Source organism: Thermothelomyces thermophilus, chromosome 2, assembly GCF_000226095.1.
Source record: "Thermothelomyces thermophilus ATCC 42464 chromosome 2, complete sequence".
NCBI classification, from domain to species: domain Eukaryota; kingdom Fungi; phylum Ascomycota; class Sordariomycetes; order Sordariales; family Chaetomiaceae; genus Thermothelomyces; species Thermothelomyces thermophilus.
This window is the reverse complement of record NC_016473.1, coordinates 3,226,211-3,252,755: the sequence shown is the minus strand read 5'-3', so window position 1 is coordinate 3,252,755 and position 26,545 is coordinate 3,226,211. Positions and strand designations below refer to the sequence as shown.

Below are 26,545 nucleotides of genomic sequence, written 5' to 3'. Positions count from 1 at the left end.
TCACACGGTTGCACAAGCAGAAGCAAGAGTCAACCGCAGCCGCAACAACTGACAGTTCAAACTTCAGCGAACCGGACAAACTCGCGATGACCCAACTCACAACGCATCCAACTAGCCACGGAATAATTAGTCGGTAATCCGGACTGAATACATATTAACTACACCACTTGAAGTCGCCGACGTTCAGCCAACAATAGTCTGCAAGCTCGACCCTAACCTTATGCTACGCTTAGGATGTCAAGTTGCTGTATGAATTACGAATTATTAATCTATACAAGACGTTGGCAACAACGCCTAATCTACAGAATACTCTGCACTTGTATAATTATTTGCAACTGAAACCGGCCGACCTTGCGAGTGCCTTTCATCGTCATCGTGTTAAAATATTCAACAATACTGGTATTCCCTCAGCCATGGTGACATTACTCTTCAAAACCGAATAACATTCTCTCAACGATGCAATCCAGATTTCCAGAGCCCGAGTTCGCGCTTGAGTTCCTTGTATTTTTGGGCTCGACTGGTGAATTAAAGACACGACTAGCACAAGTTTTATGACATCTTGAACTATAGAAGACTACTATCCGCCACTGTGGCACGGCTTGGAAGACGGTGTCACGTTATTACAGGCCATTGTGCGTAGGATCCTCGACTCTCTGTTGTCTTTGGTTCTTCCAGTACGTTGATTGACTTGCTTCCGAATGTTTGAGTGGACGCCGAACTAAAGGTGGATTTCTGGGGCGCTCAAGGGGGATAATAGATGCCGTTCGTCCGCAAGGTACGTTTCGCTCATCAGCTTCGCCTCACACTTTTGCACTCAGCAAGAGGTAAACAGACGGTTTCAAAAAGTTGAAGCTCCTCCTCCTGTGCAATCCCTTTACCGAATAAATCGACACAGACCATGCCATGCGCCTCTCCATGCCCGAGTCCCCGCTGGACTCGGGCAAGAAAGAAGGGTCGGTAGAGTTGGGGAAAGACATCAAACAGTTCATCGACGCATACCACAATGATATGGACGACTTTGAGTCGCCCGACTACACCCAATACTTCAAGCTTTAGGGACTTCTTCACTCGAAAGCATTGGCTAGGCTCCTGGCCCATCCGCGAGCTGGAACATACCTCTGGCGCTGTGGTTGTCGCCGAGTCGCGTGTCGTCGCATATATACGAGTCGGTCGCTGAGACGTCCAAGCTGTGGATCAAGGGTCGCATTTTCAGTATCTCCGACCTCGTCGTGGACACCCACATTAGCCTCCGGTTCGACAATGCCTCCGTCGCCAGCCTCCGCCTCTCGCCACAGGACTCTTACCGCAATCACCACCCAGTGACGGGCAGAGTAAGGTGTTCCACAGCATGCTGTGGGATCACTATCAGGTCGACGCGATCGCACGGAGCAGTAAGGTGGATATTTTGACTCGAACAGAAGGCAGTTTGTCATCATCGAGACCGAGGCGTTTGAGGAGGTGCTGTTTATGGTGATTGGGGCGACAGACGTCGGGTCTGAAGAGTAGCTGGTGGCCGCCGAAACGTGAACTGGAAGAGTTAATTACTGGACTACTAGGATTCATGGCTGCCTTTGCAACTCGGGAGCCGAGGTCAAGAGGGGCGAGGAACTCGGCATCTTCCAAGTTGGCGACTCTTCCATCATTGTCGCATTCGAGAACCGGAGGGTCGAGTTCGACCGGGATGTTGTTGAGACGAGCAGGCAAAAGATCCAAGTTGCTGTTGAGCTAGGGATGGGCTTGAGGTGAACGACTAAGCAGCTGACTCTGGGCGAATGATTATTAGTTGCAAGGAACGATTGCAAGAACTCGGGGGATAGAAAAAAGACACAAAAATCGTGAGTGTCTTGTGGAAAAAGGACCTGGTCTCTGCTTGAAAGGCAACCACCTAGAAACATCTTAATATCCTTCATGCTTGCTTCAGGTGAAAAGCGTGTAAGGATGTGTAATTATTAATTACGGTAGATTGGGCTCGGTCCCGGCCCGTTTCCTTTTCTGGGCGGTGTTCAAACCTAGGTGCAAGTCCCTTTGGAAACAAAGTTTCGCAGTGCAAGACGCATCCTATGTGCATACTCGATCGATTCCGAGTGGGACCTGGTCAAGGCAAACTGAAAGAGTACCGATGAGGTACCCAGTGAAGAGATCTCGACATTATACGGATAGTTGAGGAAAGTTTCGTGTTCCTCATCTTGCGAGTAAGTGGGGTTTTGTTCCGCAATAGCCTCTCAAGTCGTTTTCTCTCTTTTGCCCCGGCGTTACTATCACAGCATACGCAGTTAGCAATGACAAGAAACAACTGGAGAAGTCCTGCATCGACTCTTTTAGTGGTTTTAGCTCTACCGCGCACCGGAGCTTACGTCGACAGTCGTCAGCCTCATTGGTTGCTGTTGCATTCCTTCAATGCCAAGATTGTTTAGTACCTGTCTTCGTGGTTTCACCTTCCTCTTCAAGCACGAACTCTCGGAACCGGGCGCGGTTGGGGGCTCATATCCCTGCTTCCGTTGGCTTTCGGCGGGCTCTGAACCTTGTGCCTCACGCGCAGTAGACTTCTTTGGGCCATTGACTCTCACGGCAAACCTGATGACCACGCGGCTCACCCACGGCAGCCACGAAGCATGTCTGCTGCTGACGCCGACAAAACTAGTGACTGGCCGAATAGGTTCTGCGTTTCTTTCACTGAACGCTGCTTACACTAGCTGCTTTCTAGATATGATTCCTAGCTTCCTTCCCTGGTATCCCGTCATGCACACCCACATCCCCAAATCGCAACGAACCAACAGCAGGATCCCTCTTCAGCCGGCCTCCGAGCACAAGTAATTACGCAAACATCGCGAATGGCATAAAACCCCATGCCCATCCACCACTGAGCTTCAAAGTCCTCTGCCCAAAGAAACCATACCCTAATTAGCGAATCGTGCGTGCACAAGCTGCACAAACGGCAATGGACTTCTCTGGATGCCCCGACGACGCCTCGTTCGGCCCTGCTGTTCGCGGCTGTCGGGGCGACTTCGACTTCACCATCAAGTTCGAGAAGATCTTCTTCTCCATTATCCCCCCGCCCGTATTCGTCGCATTTTCTCTGGCTCGCATTGTCTATCTCGCCCGAAAACCAGCGACAGTGGGCGGGGCGCTTTTACGGACGGCAAAGCTTGTGAGTTTGAATCGGCCGGCGGCTGGCTTCGGATCTCCAAATGCCGATGAATGAACTGATCACTAACATCGTGCAGGCCGCCATCTGCGTCTTCGGCGTCCTCCAACTAGCCCTTCTCGTTTGGAGCAGCACACAGGCTCGCAGATTTGGCGCCTTTTTCATCCCTGCGGATGCGCTGACTCTACTGTCCGTGGTTTGCACGCTCCCGCTGTCGTACTTGGAGCACTCCCGCTCGCCTAGGCCATCCATCCTCCTGAGCGCCTACCTCTTCGTTACCCTCCTCCTCGACATTGCCCAGGCGCGCACATTATGGCTAGCTTCGACAAACTCACATGAATTTGCCTACTCTCGCGTCTTCACCAGCTACGTGGCGTTCAAAGCACTCATCATCATTCTGGAATCACATTCAAAGTCTCGCTGGATCCGCTGGGATGTTAAGGAGCACAGTCCGGAAGAGACCACTGGTTTGTACGGTCTCGGTGCCTATGTTTGGCTCAACAAACTCTTCCTCGCCGGCTACCGCAAGGTCCTCCGAATCGACGATCTGTTCCCTCTCGACAAGGCCATGACCTCTGAAACGCTATATACCAAGCTGTCTCACCACATTGATATTTCCCGGTTTCGTGGCAAGAAGCACGGTCTCGCTCGAGCCACGGCAAGAGCTTTGGCGGTACCCCTGTTGCTTCCGGTTGGGCCACGCATCGCTCTCGGCGCATTCCAGTTCTGCCAGCCCTTTCTCATCAATACGCTGCTGGAGTACCTCAAGCAGCCAGCTGGCCAGTCACCCACGAATATTGGCTATGGGCTAATCGGTGCGACCGCCATCATCTATGTTGGAATTGCGGCTTCAAACGCCTTATACTGGTATTTTCAGGGGCGCGCCATGTACATGGCCCGCGGCCTCTTGGCCACCACTATCTACCGCAAGACAACAGAGTCGCGGTCCACGGAGTCCGACGATTCTGCTGCCCTGACATTGATGAGCGCAGACATTGAGCGCATCATTATCGGATGCCTGAACCTCCATGAGTTCTGGGCCAACACGATCGAGGTCGCACTGGCATGTTGGTTGCTCTCCCGCCAGATCGGCCCCGCCTCCGTCGCTCCGCTGATCGTTGTCTCCGGCTGCGTCATCTGCTCCGCCATACTGGCCCGGTTTACCGGGGCCCGACAGAAGCGCTGGATGGAGAAGATCCAGAAACGCGTTGGCTTGACCTCTACCGTCATTGGCCAGATGAAGCACCTCAAAATCTCGGGACTCGCTGAGACGGTTCAGGACGCCATTCAGTCGATGAGAATCGACGAGCTTGAAGCGGGCTCAAGCTTTCGAAGGGTGATTGTCTTCGCCGCCACTGTTGGATACACCCCTCTGTTCTTGTCACCCGTCATTGCTTTCGCCTTCGCCTCCCGGACCCTGGAGGTTACCACCATCTTTACGTCCATGTCCTTTATCATGTTGCTCGCCGCTCCCCTGGGCGTTCTCTTCCAGATGATCCCGAACCTCCTCGCAGCTTTCGCTTGTCTAAACCGCATCCAGACGTTCCTCGAGCAAGAACCCCGCTTTGACTTCCGTTCATTCTCAGGCGTAGCTAGGGAGAAACCCTTGGCCGAAGAGAAATCCTGCCAAACGGTACCCGAGCAGCCGACAGCAAAAGTCACGATCACCGGCGGAAGCTTTGGATGGGAAGTTGGCAAAAAGGGTCTACGCAACATCAATCTCGAAGTACCTGCCTCTCGCCTTACCATCGTTGTGGGGCCTGTCGCGTCCGGAAAGTCCACACTCTGCAAAACTCTCCTTGGCGAAGTCCCAGTGTTTCAGGGACGAGTGACGACGGCATCCAGCTATCGCAAGATTGGGTACTGCGATCAGAATCCTTACTTATTCAACGCCACCATCCGCGAAAACATTCTTGGGTTTTCACCTTTCAACCAGGAACGCTATGACGAGGTCATTGAAGCAACCATGCTGCGGCCGGATCTGGACCTTCTCCCACAGGGCGACAACACCAACATTGGCAGCAATGGAATCACACTTAGCGGTGGTCAGAAACAGCGCGTGTCCATGGCAAGGGCCCTCTACCTTGACACAGATTTCTACATCTTTGACGATATCCTAAGCGGTCTGGACGCCGACACCGAGGAGGAGGTGTTCCTCCGCGTATTCTCGCCCGCCGGGCTTCTCCGCCGCCGAGGTGCCACGGCGCTTCTCTGCACCCATTCGGTTCGACACCTTCCGCTGGCGGACCATATCGTCGCCCTTGGTGCAGATGGGACTATCGTCGAGCAGGGTTCCTTCCACGAGTTGATGGCAAATGAGAAGTATGTCTCTGCCCTCGGCGTGGAACAGATCGACAGATCACGTCTTCCGGGAAGCTCTTCCCTCGTCGAACGTTCCTCTCCGAAACAAGACCCTCCCAAACCGGTATCTGAAAAGCTGCCCGCTGTCTCTGAAGACGCGGAACGGGCAAGAATGACAGGCGACTGGGCAGTGTACCGCCACTACTACGCACGTATCAACGTGCTTCACCGGATAGGCCTCTTGATCTTTAGCATTGGCTGGGGTAGTCTGCAGAACGCTGGCACGGTTTGGCTCACGTTCTGGTCCGAGGGCGTGGCAGCTACCAATCCGCCTCACTCCAACTCCTTTTATAACGGGATATATGCCGTCTTCCAGGTCGGAACCCTCGCTTCGCTGTTCGCGATTGCATATCTATGCTTCACCTCGATGATCACGGTGTCTGGGGCGAAGATGCATCAGGAGGCCCTAAAGACCGTCATCAGTGCGCCGCTCCGTTTTTTTGCAACGACCGACACCGGCGTCATTGTCAATCTCTTCTCCCAGGACATGACTCTCGTCGACGGCCAGCTCCCCCAGGCTTTGCTCAATCTGCTTCTTGGAATCTTTGAAACCCTCGGCTTAGCTGCTGTGATTGCCACATCGTCCCCTTACGTGGCTATCACCTATCCATTCTTGGCCATGATACTTTATGTTTTGCAAAAGTTCTATCTTCGCACCTCTCGCCAGATCCGGTTGTTGGATCTCGAGGCGAAGAGCCCTCTTTAGTAAGTTTCAACGCCTATCCGCTGCCCGTGAGAGAGCTGGGGCTAACCGTCCAGCTCCCACTTCATCGACACCATCAAGGGCATTGCCACATTTCGCGCCTTCGGCTGGGTCCAGGACGGCGTCAATCAGACTTCTCGGCTGCTGGATGCGTCTCAAAGACCAGCATACCTGCTCGCCATGATCCAGCGCTGGCTGGCTCTTGTCCTGCAGCTCGTAGTAGCCGTCCTGGCCCTCTGCGTAGTGACACTCGCGACACAGCTACGCTCTAATACCGCTCTTACCGGCGCCAGCTTGGTCGCGCTCATGTCGTTTGGGGAACAGCTGGCGCTTATCATCAGGTTCTACACGGATCTGGAGACGTCTATCGGCGCTGTCAGTCGGCTCAAGGCGTTCAGTGAGAACGTCAAACCGGAAAGCTGGGAAGGCGAGACTCTAGTGCCGCCAGCAGAGTGGCCGTTGCATGGCGCCATCGAGATCAACGGCGTGTCAGCAGCCTACGGTGACAGTGAGGATAAGGACACAACCAAAAACCTCGCGCTGGACAACTTGCACTTGACCGTCGCTCCGGGGGAGAAAGTTGCCATCTGTGGCCGCAGCGGCAGGTTCGTTCCCACTTCCCCGCCTTGTTGTCCTCCTCCTTAAACCCACCCACGAACCTTTCATTTCTCGACGCTGACACCCTCCAGCGGCAAGTCTTCTCTCCTCCTCCTCCTCCTCCGCCTCGTTGACCCCTTGGCGTCAACGACGACACCCCCCACACCGGACGAAGAAGAGGGAAAAACGATCCAGCCCAAACTGGCCCCCATGGCGATAGACGGCCTCCCCCTCCACGCCATGTCCCGCCCGCACCTCCGCCGGCGCATTATCGCCCTGCCGCAGGAGCCCGTCTTCCTGCCCTCGGGCACGCCGGTCCAGACGAACCTCGACCCCCACCACAGCGCCACGGCGGCAGACTGCCGCGCCGCGCTGGAGGCCGTCTCCCTCTGGCCGTTCATCGCCTCACGCGGGGGCCTCGACGCGCCGCTGGCGCCTGACACACTCTCGCAGGGGCAGAAGCAGCTGTTTAGCCTCGCGCGGGCCATTGTGCGGCGGCGGGTTCGGGCACGGGAGAGGGCGGCCGAGTTCGGGAGCGACTACTGTGGCGATCTCAGAGACGGCGGCGTCCTGCTGCTGGACGAGGTCAGCTCGAGCGTGGACCAAGAGACCGACGAGGAGATGCAGCGCGTGATAAGGGCCGAGTTTGCGGCGTACACTATCGTCATGGTCAGTCATCGGCTGGGAATGGTGATGGGGTTTGATCGGGTGGTGATAATGGATGCTGGGAGAATTGTGGAGAGTGGGCGGCCTGGCGAGCTGGTTGAGAGGGAGGGATCCAGGTTTAGAGAGCTGTGGATGGTCGGGAATGGAGGCAAGGGATAGCGATGGCGCTCTGGGCAAAGATACTGGACAAAGATAACGGGTGAAACGTGACAGGGAACTAGAACGAAAACCGATTCCTATCGTTTTGGATCTACCAACGCCGTGACACCCCATGATATACTTTTACACAAAACAATACAGCATTTCGACCCCAACGCCACCTATGCAGCTCGCGCTTTCTCCTTTTTTCATCAGCGGTTTCTGTTGATAGAGAAACGCCGAACCATAACCTCCCGAATGGTGTATTTCTTGAGCGCGGCTGCGATGCCGCCCCGCTGCATCTCCTTCTCAAACACGGCGGGCGAGGGCAAGTCCACATAAACGAGCACCAGGCTCTTGAGCACGTGCGAGAGGACCCGGTTGACACCCATCAACCACGACCAGGACCGCTTCGGCTCCTCGTGGCCATATCCCTCCCAAGCCGGATCCGAATACGCAGGCATGACCATGACGCCAAACTCGCTATGGTCGAAGACAGGCCCGCGCTGATAGAGGATCCAGTCGACGCCAAACTTGATGCCGTGGCGGGGAACCCAACCCAGAGAGCGGAAGTGGTGGTACACGGCGTAGTTCACCAGGAACGGGTCGTCAGGTCTGAGGTCGGAACTAGCCAGTCGAGGGGGGAAGTAAGAGTGTGCCCGGAAGAGTTGTAAAAGGTGCTCGGTGGAAATCGGAGAGCCTGTCACAGGGTCCACCACTTTGAGGGCGCCGAGGGAAAAGGCCAAGAAGAAGGCTTCCTCGGGTGCGAGCTGAAAGTGTTCTCTGTTGACAACACTGGTAGAGGTATCCCGGGACACGTCGGCGGTGCTACTCGTGCCAGGCGCGGCAGCAGGAGGAATAGGAGAGGGTACCTCCGGCTCAAGAGTCGCCACTCCACCGTTAGGTAGTGCCGACGAAGAAACGCTTTTCGACGAAAGATCAGCCGAGCGACCCGGACTTGGCGGGTCAGAGCGCAGGAACGCAGCAGACTCAACCGTAGGCGAGAAGCGAACACTCTTGCGGCGCTCCTGGGGCTGTGAGACATCGCCTTCCAAGCCTGGAGCTGATGAATCCGAGGTGGGCCCATCTGAAAGCGTCGAAGGAGGCGAGCTCCGTTCTTCGACAGACTCATTTTCGGCGGCGCCATTGATGAACATCTCGTCCACGTCTTGACTGGCAACCGAGGCACTCGCCTTAGGTACAACCCCGTCAACCATCCCGTTGGTAGAAGGCTGGCTATCAAAAGCCTTTGCATCGCCATTCGGGTCTAGAGCTGTCTGCAACACGCGTTGGTCTGGAGCACTGGTTTCCGACTCAGAGACGGCAAGCCCTCCAATGCGCCGTGACACCGGTCCCATCAGCTCCGCGTTAGAATTAGGAAGCATAACAAGTTCAGCCGGGCCAACTGGCGGCTTTCCGTCAAGCGGGTGCTTGCGAAGTCGATCAGATATTGATCCGTCTTCTGGGCACTTTGGTTTTGCAAGAGAGTTAGGAAGGGCGAGCAGTTCTGCCGGGCCAACAGGCGGCTTGAAGTCCCAATTGCGGGCATGACTGGCGGGCTGGGCACCCGCATGTGGAGGCCGAGCAGCTTCAGCGGGCGCGGCCTCTGCCGAGGTTCCTTCCACAGTGCCTGCCGGTTCTACAATAGTAGAGTGGGCAGGATTGGCAGATGTATCTGCTACCTCGGCGGGCTTGCTAAGCCCTCCGGCCAACTTGCTCGATCCGCTATCAGAGGCCTGAGAGGCGGCCTCTGCCAACCTCTGCCTCTCAATGGCTTCCAATTCGGCTTTCGCTCTCTCCCACTTGGCCAGACGGCGCTCCTCTCGCCGCATCTCCGTGCGTGCCTCGCTGACGGTCTTGCCTTCCGGCGAGCCCCGTCGGGCCAGCTCTCGCTTGAGCCAGTTTGGCTCACTTCGACTGAGGCTCCCCTTTCCGTAGAAGCCTTGCTCCCAGAGCGCGCGTATCGACGAATCGTCTCTGACATGCACCGAGCGCGTTTCCGCGTCCCACACGCCAGTGTGTATAACCGACGGCTCGCGTGGAGGAGGTCGCAAGACATGGCTCAGCCAGGTATAGACCAAATACAGCAGCGAGATCGGATTACTCGGGTAAAATGTGGGGAGGGGAAAGGTCCGAATTGGAGCAGGGAGAGCATAGATCTGGTGTAGTGCCGGTCTGGTGGGTGACGCACGCTCCCCAGTGGCTACGCCAGAACTTTGGTTCCTGGCCGTCGGGGCCCCTTCGCTGATCTTGGCGGCGACGGTGCCATTGGCGGCAGCCATTGTCGTGACTGTTACGGTTTCAGTCATGGCTATTGCGGTTCATGTCGACCTAAGGAGCGCGATGTTAGCTGCCTCACGCCACGCATCAAAGCCAAACAAACAGATGCCGACTTTGAGAGTAGTTGCTCAGATACCGTTGTAGTCTATAAATAAAGGACTTTCATCGAGCGTACAATGAAGTACATTGCTCTAAGTACCAGTATTCGGTGTCATCATCGCAATTAAGGTGGTGGGGAGGGGGGGAGGGGAGGGGGGAGGAGTCATGGGCGCGTGGCAAGCCTTTCGTCAAAACTTGAGAGATACACGAGGGGCATCTCTCGATCCCACTTCGGCCAATGTGCTTATACTACCGCAGAGGCCATGCGTGCTTCTCACTTGATGGCATCGCTTCCATTAGAAAAGCGTGCCAATGAGGCTTCCGCAGGAGACTCGAAAGATATCATCAAGAGACCATGATGCGGAGAGCTCTACTTACTCAAGAGAGCAACACCCCCATTTGCTGATAGAAGGTAAAATCCGGCCGTCCTGCGTACCGGGAAAGCCAGCTGGAGGTGCGGAAAAGTCCGAGGTGTGGTCCAAAGGATCCTGCTCACATTTGGAAGATGTTGCTGGTTGTGCTCCAAAAGCTTGCCAGAAGCTTGAAAAGTGGGTGGTCCAGGTTTCGCAGATTTTTGAAGCGGCAGAAATCTCTCGCTTGTTTGGCCTGATGACCGAGGCACTGCCTCCACCAGCTCCCAGAACGGCGGGCTAAGTGGGGCAACGAAAACGGCAAACGGCACAAGCATAGCTCGTCCCAAGTTCTTGTCAAGGGCGCGGCGGGTGACTGTGCATTTCTCCAACTTTAACAGCAGAACGTCCCAGAGCGAACCCAACCCACCATTTCGACCCCTCTTCACCTCATGGATGAAAGCTAGTAACCTTCCCGAGGGTCTTCCCTTCGGGAACTCGGTTCCATCGGAATAGAAAACCTTAATTCACGATCTGCGTTCCGAACTTGCCGCAGCGTTGCTTGGACTCTCATCAGCGCCCCACATGGATTTGCGGTCAATGGTATTTCTTATTTCTCGCACGTCGCCGAACTTTCCGTCGTGCCAGATCCTTCCGGTCCGCGACCTCTTTCCCTCGCCCAAACAGCGATGACCGCTGGCAATGATCCGATGTCCATAGCAGTCCAAGGCGCAGCCTTGGTCAGCCTGATCTGGAGCTGTGCCGTCTTCCTCGTCCAGACCATCGGAATCACCCAGCTGTACGGGCCACTACTACTACCCCTACGCGCCGGCTCCCAATTGCTGACATTGTCCGCTTCAGCTACCGTAATCACTCTTCCCCGCGTCCAAAACCCGTGTCGCCTTCCCTAGGAGATGGAGAGACACCTCACGTCACGATAATCCGGCCTGTCAAGGGCCTCGAGCCTTGTCTCTACGAATGCCTCGCGTCGACCTTTCTGCTCGCCTACCCGAGGTCCAAGCTGACTATCTACCTCTGTGTCGCATCCACAAAGGATCCGGCATATCCACTCCTCCGTAAAGTGGTGTCAGACTTTCCGGAGTTCGACGCGAAGGTGCTGGTCGAGGAGGACGACCCCGTGCTTCATGGCACAGATGGGCATGTCAACAACCTGGGTCCGAACCCCAAGATTCGCAACATGAGCCGTGCCTATCGCGAGGCAAAAGGCGACCTCATATGGATAGTGGACTGCAACGTCTGGCTTGGGACCGGCTCTGCCGGAAGGATGGTCGACAAGCTCTGCGGCTTCGGGCCCAACGGCACGCGAACAACCCCCTACAAGTTCGTGCACCAGCTACCGCTCGTTGTCGACATTGAGACACCCAGAACCGCAGAGCAGCAAAGCCTGTTGCCGAAAGACGCCAGCCTACCTCGGGCGCCCAGAAGCCTGCTCGACTACGGCGGTCGCCTCGAGGAGATGTTCATGTCGACCAGCCACGCCAAGTTCTACAGCGCCATCAACACCGTCTGCGTCGCCCCCTGCATCGTCGGCAAGAGCAACATGTTCCGCAAGTCGCACCTCGACTTCATGACGGACCCGTCCCGCAACCCGGTCCTCTCCGCGTCGGACGCCGGGCGCGGCCGCGGGCTCGACTTCTTCTCGTCCTACATCTGCGAAGACCACCTGATCGGCGACCTGATCTGGCGCTCGCCCACTCCGGACGCCGCCGCCGTCACCTACAAGAACCACGGCCTCGTCTTCGGCGAGGTCGCCATCCAGCCGACGTCGGGCATGTCGGTGGCGGCCTACGTGGCGCGCCGCGTCCGCTGGCTGCGCGTGCGCAAGTGGACCGTCCTCCTCGCCACGCTCGTCGAGCCGGGCATCGAGCCGTTCCTCTGCAGCCTGCACCTGTCGTTCGCGCTGACCACGCTCCCGTGGGTCCACGAGAGGCTCGGCGTGCCCCGGACGTGGGGCGCCATGGCGGTGATCTGGGCGTCGACGGTCACGGCGTGGATGGCGCTCGATCGCTGGTTCAGCAGCATGCTGCACAGGCTACAGAGCGTCGAGGTGGACGCGAACACGCCCTCGTTTGCGCTCGGCTCGGCCCGCAGAGGCGGCATCCCGCGGCGACCCTTTCGTGAGTGGTTGGCGGCTTGGCTGGGAAGGGAGACGCTCGCCTTGCCCATCTGGACGTGGGCGGTGCTGCTGGGCACGACTGTGAACTGGAGAGGCAAGCAGTTCAGGGTCCGCATGGATATGAGCGTCGTGGAGATTGAGGGCCAAAGGGCCCCGTCTTCGGCGCCGTCCGGGGACGCCAGCCGTCCCGACTCTCGTAGTAAAGACCGCATAGATTAAGCTAGACCCTGCGATGTTAGTAATATACCCATAATTGTAGCTCTTTAAAAGACTTGCATACTGCGTACATGACAATCTCCCAACGTGCCACATCACGGAGTCGGATGACTTCTCACCACCATTATCGCATTCCGGGAAATATGAACTTCGGGCTTAGCAACCTTTGAAATTGTCCATCTAAAAGGTAGAGGCATAGACTTCGTAATTTCTCTCTCCAACAACGCCTTAAAGAACCCCCGAACCCCATGCCAGCCCAATTAAACACAGTAAACAGCAGCAGCCAGCGGCTTTCCCCCGAAAACGTGAAACCCCGTTAAGTGATGAGAGGGAGAAAAAAGAAAGGTCACCAGTCCGGCTTCACTCCCACTTCTTGGCCTCAACGCCCTCGGGCGGGACGGTCTCGACTTTGCGATCCTTGACATCGTTCCAATCGGTGCTGAGCGCCGTCCCGTTGCTCTCGATGAAGCTCTTCATCATAGCCCGCTGTTGCTCTGGTGTCGCGCCCTTGTAGAGCTGCTTAAAGAAGTAGTTGACGTCCTGCTTGTCAACATCGTCCTCGGCCTCGGCTTCACCCAGCTTATCCCAGTTCTTAGGGCCTGAACGGCTGCTCGTGGGGTAGGCTGGGGCGGCGGAGGTAGTGGCGGTCGTCGGTGGCTGAGCAGCAGGTGGTGAAGAGACTGAGGCGCGAGATGCGCTCTCCGGCTGGTTGGCTGAAGCGGTCGTCGATCCCGGACCAGCGCTGGTAGTGAGTTCTTCCGAAGCGGGGCCGATCTCCTCCCTACCCCAGGAACCCCATTTGACACCGGGTGTCACCTTCTGGAGGACCAGCTCGATTTTCCGAGATGTAACGGAATAACGAGACTTGGAAGGATCGATTCGTCCGCCGAGGATAATCGTCGACGTGGCTTTGCGGTCTCCGGGCTTCACGTAGGGAGCCGCTGCTCGAGGAAGCGGCGAGATCTGGATATAGTTGTCGGAGAACTTGACGTCTAGCTCGTCCTTATTGGCATCCTTCACAAACAGGGAAACTGTGACGTTGTTGTTGGACTGATAGAAATCGACCCTGAGCTTGAGCTTCTCGTCGGGGACGCTTCCTGGGGCGGGCCCGGCGGGCTCGGTCTTATCAACATCCATGGCATCATCCGCCAACTCGACTTCGGGCTCCGGCTTCTGTTCCGTCTTCTTCTCTGCCTTCTTCTGAGGTCTGTCCGGGATCTTCTTCACACTGACTTTCCGACCGGCGTGGTCATTCGGCAACTTTTCCATGGCCCCAAGAACCTGGCTCCTCCAAGTATATGCCCTCTTCCAGTCATTCTCGAAACCCGTCTTTGGGGTGCCCGCCGAACCCCCTTCGCTTCCGCCCGCAATCCCAGCAATCCAAGTTGCCTTGTTGTCCTGGCCTGGTTGGCCTTTCTTATCGGCCACGGCGGCCTCGTAGGTCACGGTGTAGTTGCCATTCTCATCAACATTCTTCTCGACGCCGTCATCCTCGCGCGCCGGACGGCCCTCGGCCAGAAGCATGGCCCACCTGGCGCAGCAGTCGGCATCTGCGTAACGGCCGAGCTTGAAGTAGAGGACGGAACGACGATATTGCGCTTCGATCATCTGCTTCCGAGAATTTCCCGAGCCGCGCTCCGCTGCGACGTGATATACGAGCGCGGCATCGTCGAGCGCGGCGTCGTAGTTCTTCAGTTGCTGGTGGGCCTGAGCTCGGGCAAGCAGCCAGGCAGGAGAACTGGAGGACTCGAGGGCCTTATCCAACAGTGGTATGGCACCTGCAAAGTCCCTGTTCTGGACGGCTTCCATGCCCTTGTGGCCGAACGTTGTCGCCGACATTGTGCGTTCCGCTTGTGGAAGTTGTTCTAATGGTGGTCGGAATCCTGCGGGATTATCCGACGATAACCTCCCGATTCAAAAAGTGCGGAGGAGTGTTCAGCGGCTGAACAACTATAATGGATTACACAAGAAGTTGTAGACTCGAGCAGATCAGGACCTCATGGGGCAGTTTGCTCTCTACCAATCGGAGGCAGGGAGCGAAATAATACTCAGTCACAGCTCGAACAACTTTGACTGGGCCTAATCAAAGGTACTGTATGTATGTATGTACGTCCGTAGAAAGTTGGTAGAAATCAGCAGAAGGCGGGGTAGCTCTTTCTGCCACTTCCATGCTGGACTTCAAGGATCGTCATCATTGAGCATCCGGGTGCCTGGGGCATTGACCGCCTTCCCGAATTAGATAGCATGCTGCCACATCCGGCTAGTCTTGCTCCTCGTCGTTCGGCCTTGTGAACGCACGGCGAACTCTCGCGGAAGGTGGGGACCCTGTGTTTCCGCCCGGCATTCAGGTCTCTCCCTGCCAAAACGCCAAGCTACATTCCGCGACATCAGCCCCGAGTAGCACGGTCGACGGCACCACTCGAACTGGCGGTCTCTGGTTGAGCAGCAGCAGCAGCAACAGTAGCGGCAGCAGCAATGTCGCATTTAGTAGGCTCCGGCAAGACCGCAAGCAGCAAAGAGCAGGCGGGCCTGCGCTACCCGTCCAATGGGAAGACTATTTATCACCGGCCGCTCAACCGCACCAAGAACGCCGAGCTCAGCCAGGCGAGCTTCGCCTACCTCTTTTCTGAGATGGTAAATTATGCACAGCGGCGGGTAACAGGCATTCAGGAGCTCGAGAAGCGGTACGCCGAACCCTCTGCGTTCCCCCCCCCCCCTCTTCCTTTTTTTCCGCCCATCCCCATCCCCTGTTGCTCCTGCAAAGCTAACAAAACTCAAACGCCATCCAGCCTCAACCTCCAGGGCCACCCCATCGGCCTCAAGCTACTCGACCTCCTCCTGACCCGCGAGCCGCCACGGTCCCAGACGCGCCCGCTGACCATCATCGCGCTGCTGCACTTCATCAAGATCAACCTGTGGACGCACCTGTTTGGGCGGCAGGCGGACCGGCTCGAGAAGAGCTCGGACCCGGCGGCGCCCGACGAGTACATGATTGTGGACAACGAGCCGCTCGTCAATGCCTACATCAGCGTGCCGCGCGAGATGAGCCAGCTCAACTGCGCCGCCTTCGTCGCGGGCATCGTCGAGGGCGTGTGCGACGGCGCCATGTTCCCCGCCCGCGTCACGGCGCACAGTGTCGGCGGCAAGGAGGAGGGCGAGATGTGGCCGGGGAAGACGGTGTTTCTGGTCAAGTTCCAGCCCGAGGTCCTGGAGAGGGAGGCGCTGATTGGGAAGGGCTGAGTGAGGACGACGGCGATCAAGTGCATTACACCTTGATTAGACTCGGGTGGTTCTGGGCATGGTTCTATTCCTTGGCGTTTGGGGTTTGGGGGAGCAAGCTCGGTTTTGGTTTGTTTAAAATGGCCCATTGATACATGTTGCAAGAGGGAGATCGAGACAGAAGTAGAAGGCAATGATGGATATTCCCAGGCTAGCCCGCCTAACAGAGTGCGCCTTGTCCCTTGATCACCCAATGATGCTAAGTCCCTAACTGCGAGTGACACCGAAAACTAAAAAAAAAAAAAAAAAAAAAAAAAAAAAAAAAAAAAACTTGACCAAACTCCTAGCAATGCACGATGCGCCCCAACAATGAGGAAACAAACGAAGAGAACAAACCGATCGCTCTTCCTTCTCTCTCTCTCTCTCTCAACGCGGCAGGCCTTGGTACTGACTCCCACCCCCACCGCCCCTCTGCTTTACCCCGGGTCGCCGCTTCGGCAGCACGCCCTGTGCGGGACCACGCGCCATCAGCTCGGAAAGCCCCAGGTCCTTCCAGGCGGGCTCGCGCGCCTTCTGCGTGGCCTTCTGGACCCCGTAGGCGGCGTGCTGGTCCGGCACCACGTCGTCTTCCTCCTCCGGGTTGATGGGCTGCAGATCCGGAGGCACGAAGACGTCGTCCTTGGGCAGCTTGTCCTTGCAGAACTCCTCAAAGAGGTCGGCGTGCTGCGACTGGTGCATGTGCACGTACGTGAAGCAGGCGTCTTTATTCTGCGGAGGATGTAAGCGCGCTACGTGGGAAAAAAAAAAAAAAAAAAAAAAAAAAAAAAAAAAAAAGGGGTGTATTTATCCGGTGTTGTGGAAATAGGTTACCATTGTGGAGGCAATGGGCGCGTGAGAGAACGAGTCGGGCGGAGTGATGTTCTTGGAAAAGTCGTCGCTGATGAAGGTCGCTGGGACGGAGTTCATGCTTGAGCTCAGTGGGATCCGCGACTGTGGAGGCGTCAGGGAGCGGCTTGATACGCTGGGACGCGAGCTGTTAGCGTCCTCCATCTTGGCACAAATCAATACACAGTAAGGTTTTGTGGGGAATGTTGTGGCGTTAGTGGCTTGTTGTTCGGGATTGAGGCGTTGCAAGTGTCTCGATTCAGAGCAAGTCGAACCTGGGATCTTCGGCCTCATCAACGACGAATCCCACAGTCCCTACTCCACGTGTGCGATTCTCTTCGATTTCTCTCACTTCTAAAATGTTCAACACTAAGTAAGTGACGTTTTGTCTGAAATGCTAGCATCATATCAGAAAATAACAGCCCAACAGCCCTTTCCCATCGCCGTATCACGACGGCGCTCAAGTTCTTGTTTAACTCTGATTCCCACGAGGTTATCTGTTTTTGCGATTGTATTTACTCTGCTACTCCGGTTGGCGATTTAGTTCCGTTTCTTAAAACACTCGAGGTTTGGAGGCTGGAGAGAGAGAGCATACCTGGTCTCGCGGCCTCAGTACCATTCTGAAGCAGCTTCTGAAGCAGCTCGATGGCGTAATGCAAACCTCGTCGGTCTCGCTTCTCGAGGACCTAGGGATGTTATTCCTCGTACTCTAGGTCTTCTTCGGCTCCATACTTCCAATCCCTGGCCCAGTTCAGGACCGTCCAATTGGTAGGAGTTGTATCTTTAAGCTAATATCTGCGGCATGGATTTCGACCTGTAACATCTGATCCTTTCTGCCAAACCCAGATGCGGATCAGGATACGTCTCCAGTTTTCCGATTTCAGGCGGATAGATAATACACGGTTCGCATCGACCAGCACGCCCCGCCATGTCACACGTCTCAGGTAACTTGGTGTTTTTTTTTTTTTTTTTTTTTTTTTTGGCGAAAAGATTCCCGTGTCGTAGCAGCCGGGATGTGTGTGTCGTCCAGAGGACGATCCGTGTTTGATAAGATGTTATGAAGAGCTTCGTCAACAGGACGAGGACCACTCCGCATCCAGAGGGCATCTCAGCATGGCATCACTCTGAGCTATTGTGAGCAATTGAGTGATTTACTACCGTAATTTAGGTCCAGCTAGTCATTCTCATCCTCGCTTCCGATTCTAGCATGAACGCCTCTATGTTCCACGCCGCTCTCTAGGTACCCTCCTTGTTTAATTTCACAATCATTGCCATAGTTTACAATTGAACGGATTAAGAATCGTTTTTTTTTGTCAGACATGTTTTCCGATTGTTGTCCACACGCTATTATCTAAATCGGAAGAACTCAAGTATTGGGAGCTTCCGACTGGTATATTGCATGGTAGCTCCCGTACCTGTAGTTACCGTCCGATTGAGGTCAACGTGCACCAGCCAAACTTTGGATCTCCCTCTTCAAACTTCGTGCATCCAGTCAAACCAGAAAATGTGCGAGGGTGGCAAAGGGGGCCTTGGCCGAGAACCAAGCACAAAAAGGCTTAGCGGGGAAATAGAGATGATGGTAGCGTCGAGCCATGCGTGGGCTCGTCCCATAAACCCGTCCATCGTCCAGAGTAGAGAGCGCGGAACTTTTACTCCTGACGCGGAGGCCTCAACGCGCCTGCAGCCTCTTCGTATACCGAGCTCTAACCTAGCATTGGGGCGGGCACACGACTACTACTTAGTAAGTACGCTAAAAATTGCGCCAAGACGCTCTGGAATTCCCCTGGCTCAGATCTTGCCACTACTGCGTAATCCGCGCGTAACCCCCCGCCGCGCTTCAAAGAGTTGCACCTCAGCTCTCAGTCGATGGGCCACGAAGAAAGGTCAAGCTCGTTCATTCGCGCGTTTTTCCGTGTGCGGTGCTTCCTCCCCGCCCTTTCTGCCAGGGATCTCGACGGCTAACCCCGCAGCGCTGCAAAACCAACCGAACCCAAAAGGGAACAGCGCGAGCATAAGACGAAACCGCCAGGGCTGCTTGGTAACTCACTATTCCTATATGAGATTTGATGGTGAGGGGGCGGAGGGGCTCTGCGGGATCGAAGGGGCTGGAGGGGAAAAAAATCCTTCAGTTTTGGTGGCAATGGCAGGGCAAGTTGAAAGTACTACCTACCTATATATAACGTTATCCGGACCGCATGGTAGTAAAACACTGCAACGCACTGCAACGGTCGGATTGGGGTTTTATGCAGTCCTACTCCGTATGCTTGGCTCACGCATGTCTGTGCCCGCACAAATGCAGATACATCCCTTCCTTCAGCACCTATCCCTTGGCCCCGCTGGTGGATGCGAGGCTAAATGGAGCCGGGGAGCCCAGTAGCATTTGGAAGCCTGCTGCGGGGAGACGACTTGCGACGATCCAACTAGCTCAGCAATCTTAACAGAGTTCAGGATACATGGCGATTCATTTACCCTTATCCGTACCTCGCCCCAGTCGACAGATGTTCGGGTCATGGACTGCTCTCAGTTGAACTGACCGCCAAAATCATACCAGATCTGCGTCTTGCAGCACCCCTAGCACACACTAGCTGTGGAGGTGCTTGGCATAACAAGCTGCCGGAATTGATCCGAACAAGAACTAATCCGTAGAATCACCCAGCTTATCTGCACTTGGCACAACAGCACTGGCAGGCGGCGGGGTTCAGTTGGTGTTGCGCCGTAATGGAGCCGCATGCGTGGCATACCATGTATCCGTAGTTACGTACAATACATAACTATGCGTTGTGTTATACCCGTACTTTACGTACATAAGTATTTCCCGTAAAGCTCATGCACACAGAAGGGTTTTTTGGTATATGCGTTTAACTATCAGCAGCACCGTTGTTGGCGGATGCAATGCAGCCTTCGCCACCTACATAGTAAGGATGTCGAGTCCAAGATTTGGTCGCTGAGTTGGAGGAATTGCGGCTTGTTTGCGCCTCTTAAGCAGTCAGGTGTCACCGCCAAAAAATCAGTCCAGTATTCCGGGACAATGGGCGGCCCAAACTCGTGGCCAATCCCATCTTGGCTCGTGCTTGGAAGGTAAGTTACGGCAGCCAAAAAAGAAGCGACCGGAGGCTGGGCCCGCTTGGCCCGCCTGGCCCCAAGGGCTGTGTTGGAAGCCGTCCGTCTGGTGGGGTTCAATCACGGTCCGCGTATTATCTGCGGCCTCTCGTCACAGCCTGATATGTTGATGTGCGCATCATTCTCTGTTCATCAAATTTTTTTCGTGATGAACAGAACTGGCGCAGGAAAGACCTCACTGGGCTCAAGCTAACGGGTTGCAAGGAGCCGCCCTTGCGCGTCGCAAGCTTGGTTGATGCCCCAGCGATCTTCCTTAAGCTCTTGCTGGTGTCAAAAAGGAGGGCTACGTCCGGCTCGGCTCGCCAAGCCAATCAAGCTCTCGCAGTGCAGCCGAGAAAAGAAAGTGGACCGCGCGCTACACTACACTAAGCTAGTCTTCTAGCATTGCATTCTCCAGGGGTAAGTGGGTACGAGCCCACTGCGGGCCACGGCTAATGCAGCTCTCAACCAGTTTCGGGAGCGGATTGGCTGCGCGTCTGGGCCTCCACAACCTTGATTTCCCAGGGTACGTACCGGGTCAACTGTGCTTCCCTTTTCACTCCTCAGTGACCCAGGCGTTCTTCCTTCTGCGATCAGTCCGCCGCTCTGATTCACCGCTCCATCTCTTTTGGTGGATGAACCAGAAGGCGCCGATCCTCACAACAGCTTGGGTCTTTCGCACCTGCAGTGTGCGGATTTCCGCAGCCTCTGACATATACTAATTGCTCAATCTGTTCGGCTGTACGGCTGTCCGTTGTTCCTTTCTCACCGAGTCTGCTCGACTCCTTCTGGAAAGGGGTTTCGAGCCCACCAGTTTTCTCTTCATCATCCGCCGCGGATTGGTCTGAAACCTGCTTGCTGTGCGCCCACCGCGTGGCTACTTCCGCTATTTCTTAAGGCACACAGGAACACGCAGCACAGCCATTGTGCCTGTGGTCAGTGGTTGGTCCCTTGGTTCCTGCCCTACACCAACGGCGATGGTCATTTTTGGCGGCACTTGTTCCCCACATTGGCTGACGCTTCCAGGTGTTGCAGGTTTACGAATCCATCTTAGAGGACTCATTTTCAAAGGGCATTGCTTTTGGACCCACGTATCGGTCTTTTGCTCATACGGCCATTTCTTTGGTGATATAATTACTTCCTGGCACGGAGATTACACTGTTCGTCGCTACGCATGAGCGTGCCATCTCTCGGCACCATGGCTCCAGGCTCCGCGCAGGACCCGGCTGACAAGCCGGGCATGGCCATTGAAACCAACGCTCTCGAACACAAGCCCTCCCAAGACACGCTCTCCCAACCATTCCCCGCTTTCGATGAGAAGGAGGCGCGATATCCACGGCGCTCAGATATCTCAACGCCCGCCACGGTCCGCGCAAACCCGTTCGACACCGACATCGAGGCATTGCCGGTTGCGACAAACGACTCGAAACGCAAGTCGGTCGAGTGCACCAAGGGAGGGACCGACTGCCAGGTCTGGCCCGGCAAAGACCACTGGAAGCGGAAGGCCAAGGCAGCCAAGAAGCAGCGGACGAGCTGCAACTGTCTGGCCAGTCTGAGCAAGCGCAACCGCATTGCCGTCAAGATCCTCATCATCGTGCTCATTGTCGGCATCGCAGTGGCCGTGGGCTTCGGCGTCAGCAAGCCGCTTGGCGCGGGCATCTGGCGCAGTGAGACGCAGAACAACTGAGCCGCCCCCGCTTCACTCCGCGCGGCACTGACTCGAAGGGGGGTTGAGGTCCGGATCACCCCTATACCGATCACGGGAGGTTTCACCTCCCCCTTGAGGGCGCCCTGTCTTCCACGGTCAGTTCCGGTTCATTATCCTTCCATGTCCTCGAACACTGCGTTCTGCGATGCAACAACACGAAACCGCTGCCCCATTGTTTGTGCGCCGGACACGCACACAAGGCCGCCCCCCCGCTGCACCGTTCTCGCGCTCCCCGGGAGCACTAACTATACCTTCGCAACACCGGCCGGTTTGTTGCATCGCTCGACGTCCGCGGCACGCAGCCCTGCATTTCCTAATGTGTTTCCTCTCTTTTTTTCCTCTTTTTTTTTCTTGGTCTACGGAGCATCTTCAAGGCGTTTACGGGTTTCATGTCACGACATGACGAGGACAAACTCTGATTTCGTTATTCGGAGCCGCCACACAACAGCAGCCGGGCGGTAGGCAGCTTCAGGTCCAATAGCTACATAATAATCACATGCTAGAGATGGGAGATTATGGGGCATCCGTTGAGAGTATAGCAGATAGTAGAGGGGTTTCTTTGCGGGACTCGAATGCTTCATAATTGTGTGACGGCGCAATAGAACTGTGCTAGGCTGCCAGTGTCAACAGAATCAAACTTGTTTACTCCGAGGCGATGATAGGTTTGTCGCGCCTCGGTTCTACGCGCCTTGTGGTCCCGACGTTTTGCTACGCGCAGGTTATTGTGTCTCGGGTGCCGCGCTACCAGTGGAGAGGTTTAGGTTCGAGCATTGGCAACCCATTGGCGTGACTACTGCAATCCAAGACATGCAAGTACCGAGACATGCTCAAATTCACAGATGAGCTTGGTACGTGATATTTGCCAGTGAGACTCCGGGGGACTCTCTGCCGGGTCGATCCTCTGGGCCCACAATGTTGCCGTCTCACTGGGCAAAGCTTCACAGTAACACATGCTTCACAGTACATCCAGGCCCGTGGTCGAAGCACAATCCCTCTGTGACTCAAATGACCCTGACATCTTTCGAAGACCCGGTGACGTGACTCCGCTCGTAGCACCGCACAAGAACACTACGGCACCAATTCCTGACTGTTTGGGTTCACACAGACATGCAGCAGCGGCGTGCAATGCGCTCACTTCCGGATTGTTGTCTCCGCTACTTCTTTTTCTTCAGGCCCTGCGTATGTACAGTACATACAGTAATCGCTAATTCCACCCTCCGCGTCTTGCGGAGATATTTACTTGGCATGGCGCCGAGCTGTGCCCATGTTAGATTCACAACTTGTTATTTGATTTGGGAGGTTTGAGGTTGCGGCCACCTGATTACCGCACTGCTTTGTGGGAGGGTTGATGAGAATAGGTACGAATGTCAAGTTGCTACGATGGAAATTGAATCGTGGTCAGCAAGTCCTCCGTACAAGTTCTTCTCGAGAAACTCACAGGAGCTTCAATCGGCAATCACTTCGCAGAGAACTAACCCAAGGGTGCCTTTCCCCAAATAAATAGTATTAATAGCTACTACAACCAATCGCTTGAGCGGCTTGATGATTCGTCACCTAATTTCTCCATGCTTCAGCTTGAAGATAGCCAAGGCACACAGCGCTCTAAATTATTGGCCTGTCTAAATCACAGCCAATGTCATTGTGTCGGGCGGCAAAAGGGATTGTGGCCAGTGCCAAGTTCAGCTCGGCTTATTATGGTGGGAAAGTCAGCTCTGCACGAATCACCCACAGCTCTGACGGCCCTTTGAACTTTCCTCCCTCCAACCAACTATCCTCAACCCCTAGATGAGCCCAGAGTTTATTCAGCCTCGCTTCCACGACAAGACTCTGAGCCTTGACGACAGAACCAAAGCCGGTCCATACCAGCTCAAGCCGTAACTGTTAGCGAACGCCGCCGTACACAGCACCACAAGATTAATTACCTATCATCCTCGCCTGGCCAAGACGTTGTTGCCTTCTCACACTGTCAGTTGGATAATTGTTGGATAATAACTCGTGAAACTATTACTTACCCACGACCAAATATCCCGCAAACAAACAGAGCGGCACGCTCCTGAGTCAGCCGGTACTCCTGAACAACCTCGACCTAACCCAAGCTCGACGCTTCGACCATCCAACTCCACGTGACAGTCACAAACACCCCGAGAAACATAAGCTACCTAAAGAAAAAAAAAATGGACCACACGGCAGACGTACACGCCATCCCGATGCCCAGTATCCCCCTCCACGTCTACGTCGTGTCGGCCCTCTTGGTCTGCTCGCTGCTGCGGTCCCAGCTGCTGGGCATGTGGCTGACCGGCTTCAAGAAGCCTCTCTGGTGAGGGCAGTATCGGATCCGCCTACTGAGAGATTAAAGAGGTAATTTGGGTGGGACGGTGACATTTTAGGAGGAGTAGGGGGTTACGGGTCTGGTCTTAAGCCACGAGCCGACAATTCTAGCGGTTGTTTCTTTTTTGAGGAGATGCGTAATAGCTGCGAGCACACTGCGAGGTTGGGTTCTTTCACAGCTGATACAGTTCGTTTGTCTGTGGACGCGTTTGTCAAGATAAGCCCTGTGGATCTGGCAAACGGGCTGGCAAACGGAGGGTTCTTTGTTCCTATCCTCTACTTATACAGAGCCACAGGGCCAGCCAACGTAGGAAGGAGACATCGCTCTTTTGAACTATTTACAACTTACCAACTTTTTTCCATCAATTGGAACCATCTTCTATCAACAGCGCTATCAACGTGAGATTAATTGGTCGAGGCGAAAGGTCTCCAGCGTTATTTATTTATCATAGGCTCCCCGTATGCTGTCTGAAAACCAGAGACTGTCTGTACGTGGGCTAATTCGATTGTTCCTCTGATGTTCTGAAGCTCTGAAAAAGGTAGTTTTCAAAGGGGCCATCTTGAAGTGCTCCTAGAGCAGCTTGCGAGGTCGTCACCCTGTCATCACACAGACAACGGGCATGGTTGACTTGTCTTCCCTGTTTCATCCTCAAGCTCTAGCATTATAGTCCGGCCCTACCTTCTTTCCGCTTTGTTCTCGATTTCCCCTTGGCGACCCCTCGAGGTTTTGCTGTCCCAGATGTAGGCGCACCCGTTCGTCTTGTGGTACGTCGAACCCTGGGTGCTGATACGGAGCTCCATCTGCTTCCAGAGCCTTGCCGTCTTTGGCAGCCTGGAGTCGTCGACTTCTTCGAGGAGGCATATCCACTGGGTTGAGCTCGGGAGCGTCTAATTAATACCTCCAGGGCCGGCGGCCTGGCGTTAACTAGCGCCTCGGTGACTTCTTCCCCCCCCCCGCCCCCCCAACGGGCTTGGCGTCCTTTGTTTGCGACTCTTGAACACCCTTCCAGAGTGAAGCGGCTTGGCAGCTGCATCTTCGATGCTTGATTCTCGTGTCCGGACAGACTGCCCCTTGCGTCCCCGCCGCGGTCTTTGGCCGGGGCTTGAATTGGCCATTTGATCCCCCATCGCAGCATCATTGTTGTGTTTGCCGGAAGCAGACTTTGAGCTCTCGAGTTGACAGTTCATCGCTGGTAATGGTTTTGGCGACGGGGGCGCTCTTTATACCGAGACCTCTCGCCCGCGAGAGTTTAGGCTTTGACTTGACCCAGCAGCGTAGCCAAAATACGGACCGGAAGAGGTGTGGCCGTGGTATCCCGCTAGCCCCGTCGCTGTTGATTTTGAGCGCTGTAGATGGCTCTTCTTGGGCAAGAGATTCACCAAGTTTATGCCCAAATAACCCTCCCCCTCACCGCTCTTCTAGTACCGGCTGGTTGCCTGTAGGCTTCTCGACCTCGGCGACTAGGTCGTCGCCCAGCTGTCCTCGGAGCATCTCTTCAAATGGCTGCTCATGCCTCCACGACATACCTGGCAATACACCCCAGTTCGTATTCCAAATCTGACGCTTTATCCAAGTGCACTTGACTCGCTCGTACGCGACGCTATTAATATCGGGCGGTGTAGTTACTGTGGTCTTGCCATCAGCGGACCCCCCTTGTGTCCGCTGCTCATCCGACTGTCTCGGTGCAAGGCGGCCGCTCCCGGAAATGGTGATCGGTTGGGCTGGGGGGCTTGAGTGAGAGGATCTCGGCCTGGATTTCATTTCCCCTTGAATGCGCTCGCGCTCCTTAGAGACCTGGTAGAGGAATTGTTAGTAGGGCCGTGAGGCCTCGCGTTCGCGCTTCTCTTGTCGAAGCTCCTCTTCGCTCCTAGCCGGCCCCCGACGCTCCGTTTCCTCATTGCCGAAGAGTCCTGGGGCGGGCGCGGTACCCAACCCTGTCTCGATCTCGGACTCTAGAGGTTTCTCGTGCTTCCAGAGCCTGCCGGGTCCGAACCCCCCCATTCCACTCGTCCTTCCAGATTCCCTGATCGATCCAGCGCTCCCTGACGATGGCATCTGCGTGTTTGTAGATGCTCTCTATGCCGGGGCGGGGATGATATGTCCGATTTCGGTCCGCTTGGAAAAGACGCTGCAGCTCCTCGCTGGACTGGACATCGAACTGGTTGTAAGGAAGCGAAGCCCTATGCTCCAACTGCAGCTGCCATATCTTCTCGTCTCGACGTTTTTGGGCATCAGTAAACTCGTCTGGGCTATGGGATAGCGTCGTGGCGCCGGAGAGTTGAGATGTATACGAGGAGACCCGCATAAATGCGCTCTCGCGCGTTCCAGACGTTCCGGGTTCTCGACGAGTGCTTGCAGGGTTTGACCCGCCCTGAGCAGACCATCACCTCGGATCGAGTCTGCCATGCGCAGGATTCTGTTGGGAAGAGGTGCGGTGGAAAATGCGGCCGGATGCACCCGCCATCTTTGGGTTTTGGTCGCTGGTGAGCCAATGAAATCCGTATCGCGTGGTCCGCGCGTTACACAGGCGATATATCAGGCGATATATCAGGCATTCGCAGCTCGGCCAGGCCGCCAACAAGCCACTGCAGCAGGGCGGGAAACGCGGAGCGC

General features: G+C 55.5%; 11 protein-coding genes across 11 annotated transcripts; 7 read left to right on the top strand and 4 right to left on the bottom strand.

Moving 5' to 3' along the window:
- Positions 1 to 903: 903 nt before the first annotated feature.
- MYCTH_2125560 (uncharacterized protein) lies at positions 904 to 1,746 on the top strand (the record flags this gene model as incomplete). The annotated part of the gene is made up of 4 exons (XM_003661771.1): positions 904 to 1,022; positions 1,106 to 1,331; positions 1,426 to 1,502; positions 1,557 to 1,746. The coding sequence occupies 4 exons, from the start codon at positions 904 to 906 to the stop codon at positions 1,744 to 1,746; spliced, it is 612 nt and encodes a 203-aa protein (XP_003661819.1).
- Positions 1,747 to 2,722: 976 nt separating this feature from the next.
- MYCTH_2301669 (uncharacterized protein) lies at positions 2,723 to 6,301 on the top strand. Its single transcript, XM_003661770.1, has 2 exons — positions 2,723 to 3,148; positions 3,225 to 6,301. The coding sequence occupies exons 1-2, from the start codon at positions 2,939 to 2,941 to the stop codon at positions 6,210 to 6,212; spliced, it is 3,198 nt and encodes a 1,065-aa protein (XP_003661818.1). The 5' UTR covers positions 2,723 to 2,938; the 3' UTR covers positions 6,213 to 6,301.
- A 214-nt stretch (positions 6,302 to 6,515) lies between these two features.
- MYCTH_2059686 (uncharacterized protein) lies at positions 6,516 to 7,631 on the top strand (the record flags this gene model as incomplete). The annotated part of the gene is made up of 2 exons (XM_003661769.1): positions 6,516 to 6,814; positions 6,899 to 7,631. 2 exons carry the CDS (start codon positions 6,516 to 6,518, stop codon positions 7,629 to 7,631), a joined length of 1,032 nt encoding a protein of 343 aa, XP_003661817.1.
- A 95-nt stretch (positions 7,632 to 7,726) lies between these two features.
- Positions 7,727 to 10,548, bottom strand: MYCTH_2301666 (uncharacterized protein). The gene is made up of 2 exons (XM_003661768.1): positions 10,368 to 10,548; positions 7,727 to 9,941 (listed from the first exon to the last, which is right to left on the bottom strand). Exon 2 carries the CDS (start codon positions 9,890 to 9,892, stop codon positions 7,823 to 7,825), a length of 2,070 nt encoding a protein of 689 aa, XP_003661816.1. The 5' UTR covers positions 9,893 to 9,941; positions 10,368 to 10,548; the 3' UTR covers positions 7,727 to 7,822.
- Positions 10,549 to 11,028: 480 nt separating this feature from the next.
- Positions 11,029 to 12,695, top strand: MYCTH_2057978 (glycosyltransferase family 21 protein; the record flags this gene model as incomplete). Its single annotated transcript, XM_003661767.1, has 2 exons — positions 11,029 to 11,138; positions 11,201 to 12,695. The coding sequence occupies 2 exons, from the start codon at positions 11,029 to 11,031 to the stop codon at positions 12,693 to 12,695; spliced, it is 1,605 nt and encodes a 534-aa protein (XP_003661815.1).
- Positions 12,696 to 12,822: 127 nt separating this feature from the next.
- On the bottom strand, positions 12,823 to 14,803 carry MYCTH_2301663 (uncharacterized protein). The gene has a single exon (XM_003661766.1). It carries the CDS (start codon positions 14,529 to 14,531, stop codon positions 13,053 to 13,055), a length of 1,479 nt encoding a protein of 492 aa, XP_003661814.1. The 5' UTR covers positions 14,532 to 14,803; the 3' UTR covers positions 12,823 to 13,052.
- A 241-nt stretch (positions 14,804 to 15,044) lies between these two features.
- MYCTH_2301662 (uncharacterized protein) lies at positions 15,045 to 16,203 on the top strand. Its single transcript, XM_003661765.1, has 2 exons — positions 15,045 to 15,376; positions 15,482 to 16,203. The coding sequence occupies exons 1-2, from the start codon at positions 15,168 to 15,170 to the stop codon at positions 15,930 to 15,932; spliced, it is 660 nt and encodes a 219-aa protein (XP_003661813.1). The 5' UTR covers positions 15,045 to 15,167; the 3' UTR covers positions 15,933 to 16,203.
- A 188-nt stretch (positions 16,204 to 16,391) lies between these two features.
- On the bottom strand, positions 16,392 to 16,691 carry MYCTH_36737 (uncharacterized protein; the record flags this gene model as incomplete). The annotated part of the gene is made up of 1 exon (XM_003661764.1): positions 16,392 to 16,691. A coding segment is annotated over one exon (300 nt), but the record flags the coding sequence as incomplete, so codon positions are not given.
- A 4,122-nt stretch (positions 16,692 to 20,813) lies between these two features.
- On the top strand, positions 20,814 to 21,651 carry MYCTH_2301661 (uncharacterized protein). Its single transcript, XM_003661763.1, has 2 exons — positions 20,814 to 20,830; positions 20,931 to 21,651. Exon 2 carries the CDS (start codon positions 21,094 to 21,096, stop codon positions 21,580 to 21,582), a length of 489 nt encoding a protein of 162 aa, XP_003661811.1. The 5' UTR covers positions 20,814 to 20,830; positions 20,931 to 21,093; the 3' UTR covers positions 21,583 to 21,651.
- A 1,762-nt stretch (positions 21,652 to 23,413) lies between these two features.
- On the top strand, positions 23,414 to 24,823 carry MYCTH_2133403 (uncharacterized protein; the record flags this gene model as incomplete). Its single annotated transcript, XM_003661762.1, has 4 exons — positions 23,414 to 23,568; positions 23,645 to 23,920; positions 24,321 to 24,330; positions 24,677 to 24,823. The coding sequence occupies exons 2-4, from the start codon at positions 23,778 to 23,780 to the stop codon at positions 24,821 to 24,823; spliced, it is 300 nt and encodes a 99-aa protein (XP_003661810.1). The 5' UTR covers positions 23,414 to 23,568; positions 23,645 to 23,777.
- An 836-nt stretch (positions 24,824 to 25,659) lies between these two features.
- Positions 25,660 to 26,409, bottom strand: MYCTH_2301659 (uncharacterized protein). Its single transcript, XM_003661761.1, has one exon. The coding sequence runs from the start codon at positions 26,235 to 26,237 to the stop codon at positions 25,827 to 25,829; it is 411 nt and encodes a 136-aa protein (XP_003661809.1). The 5' UTR covers positions 26,238 to 26,409; the 3' UTR covers positions 25,660 to 25,826.
- Positions 26,410 to 26,545: the final 136 nt, after the last annotated feature.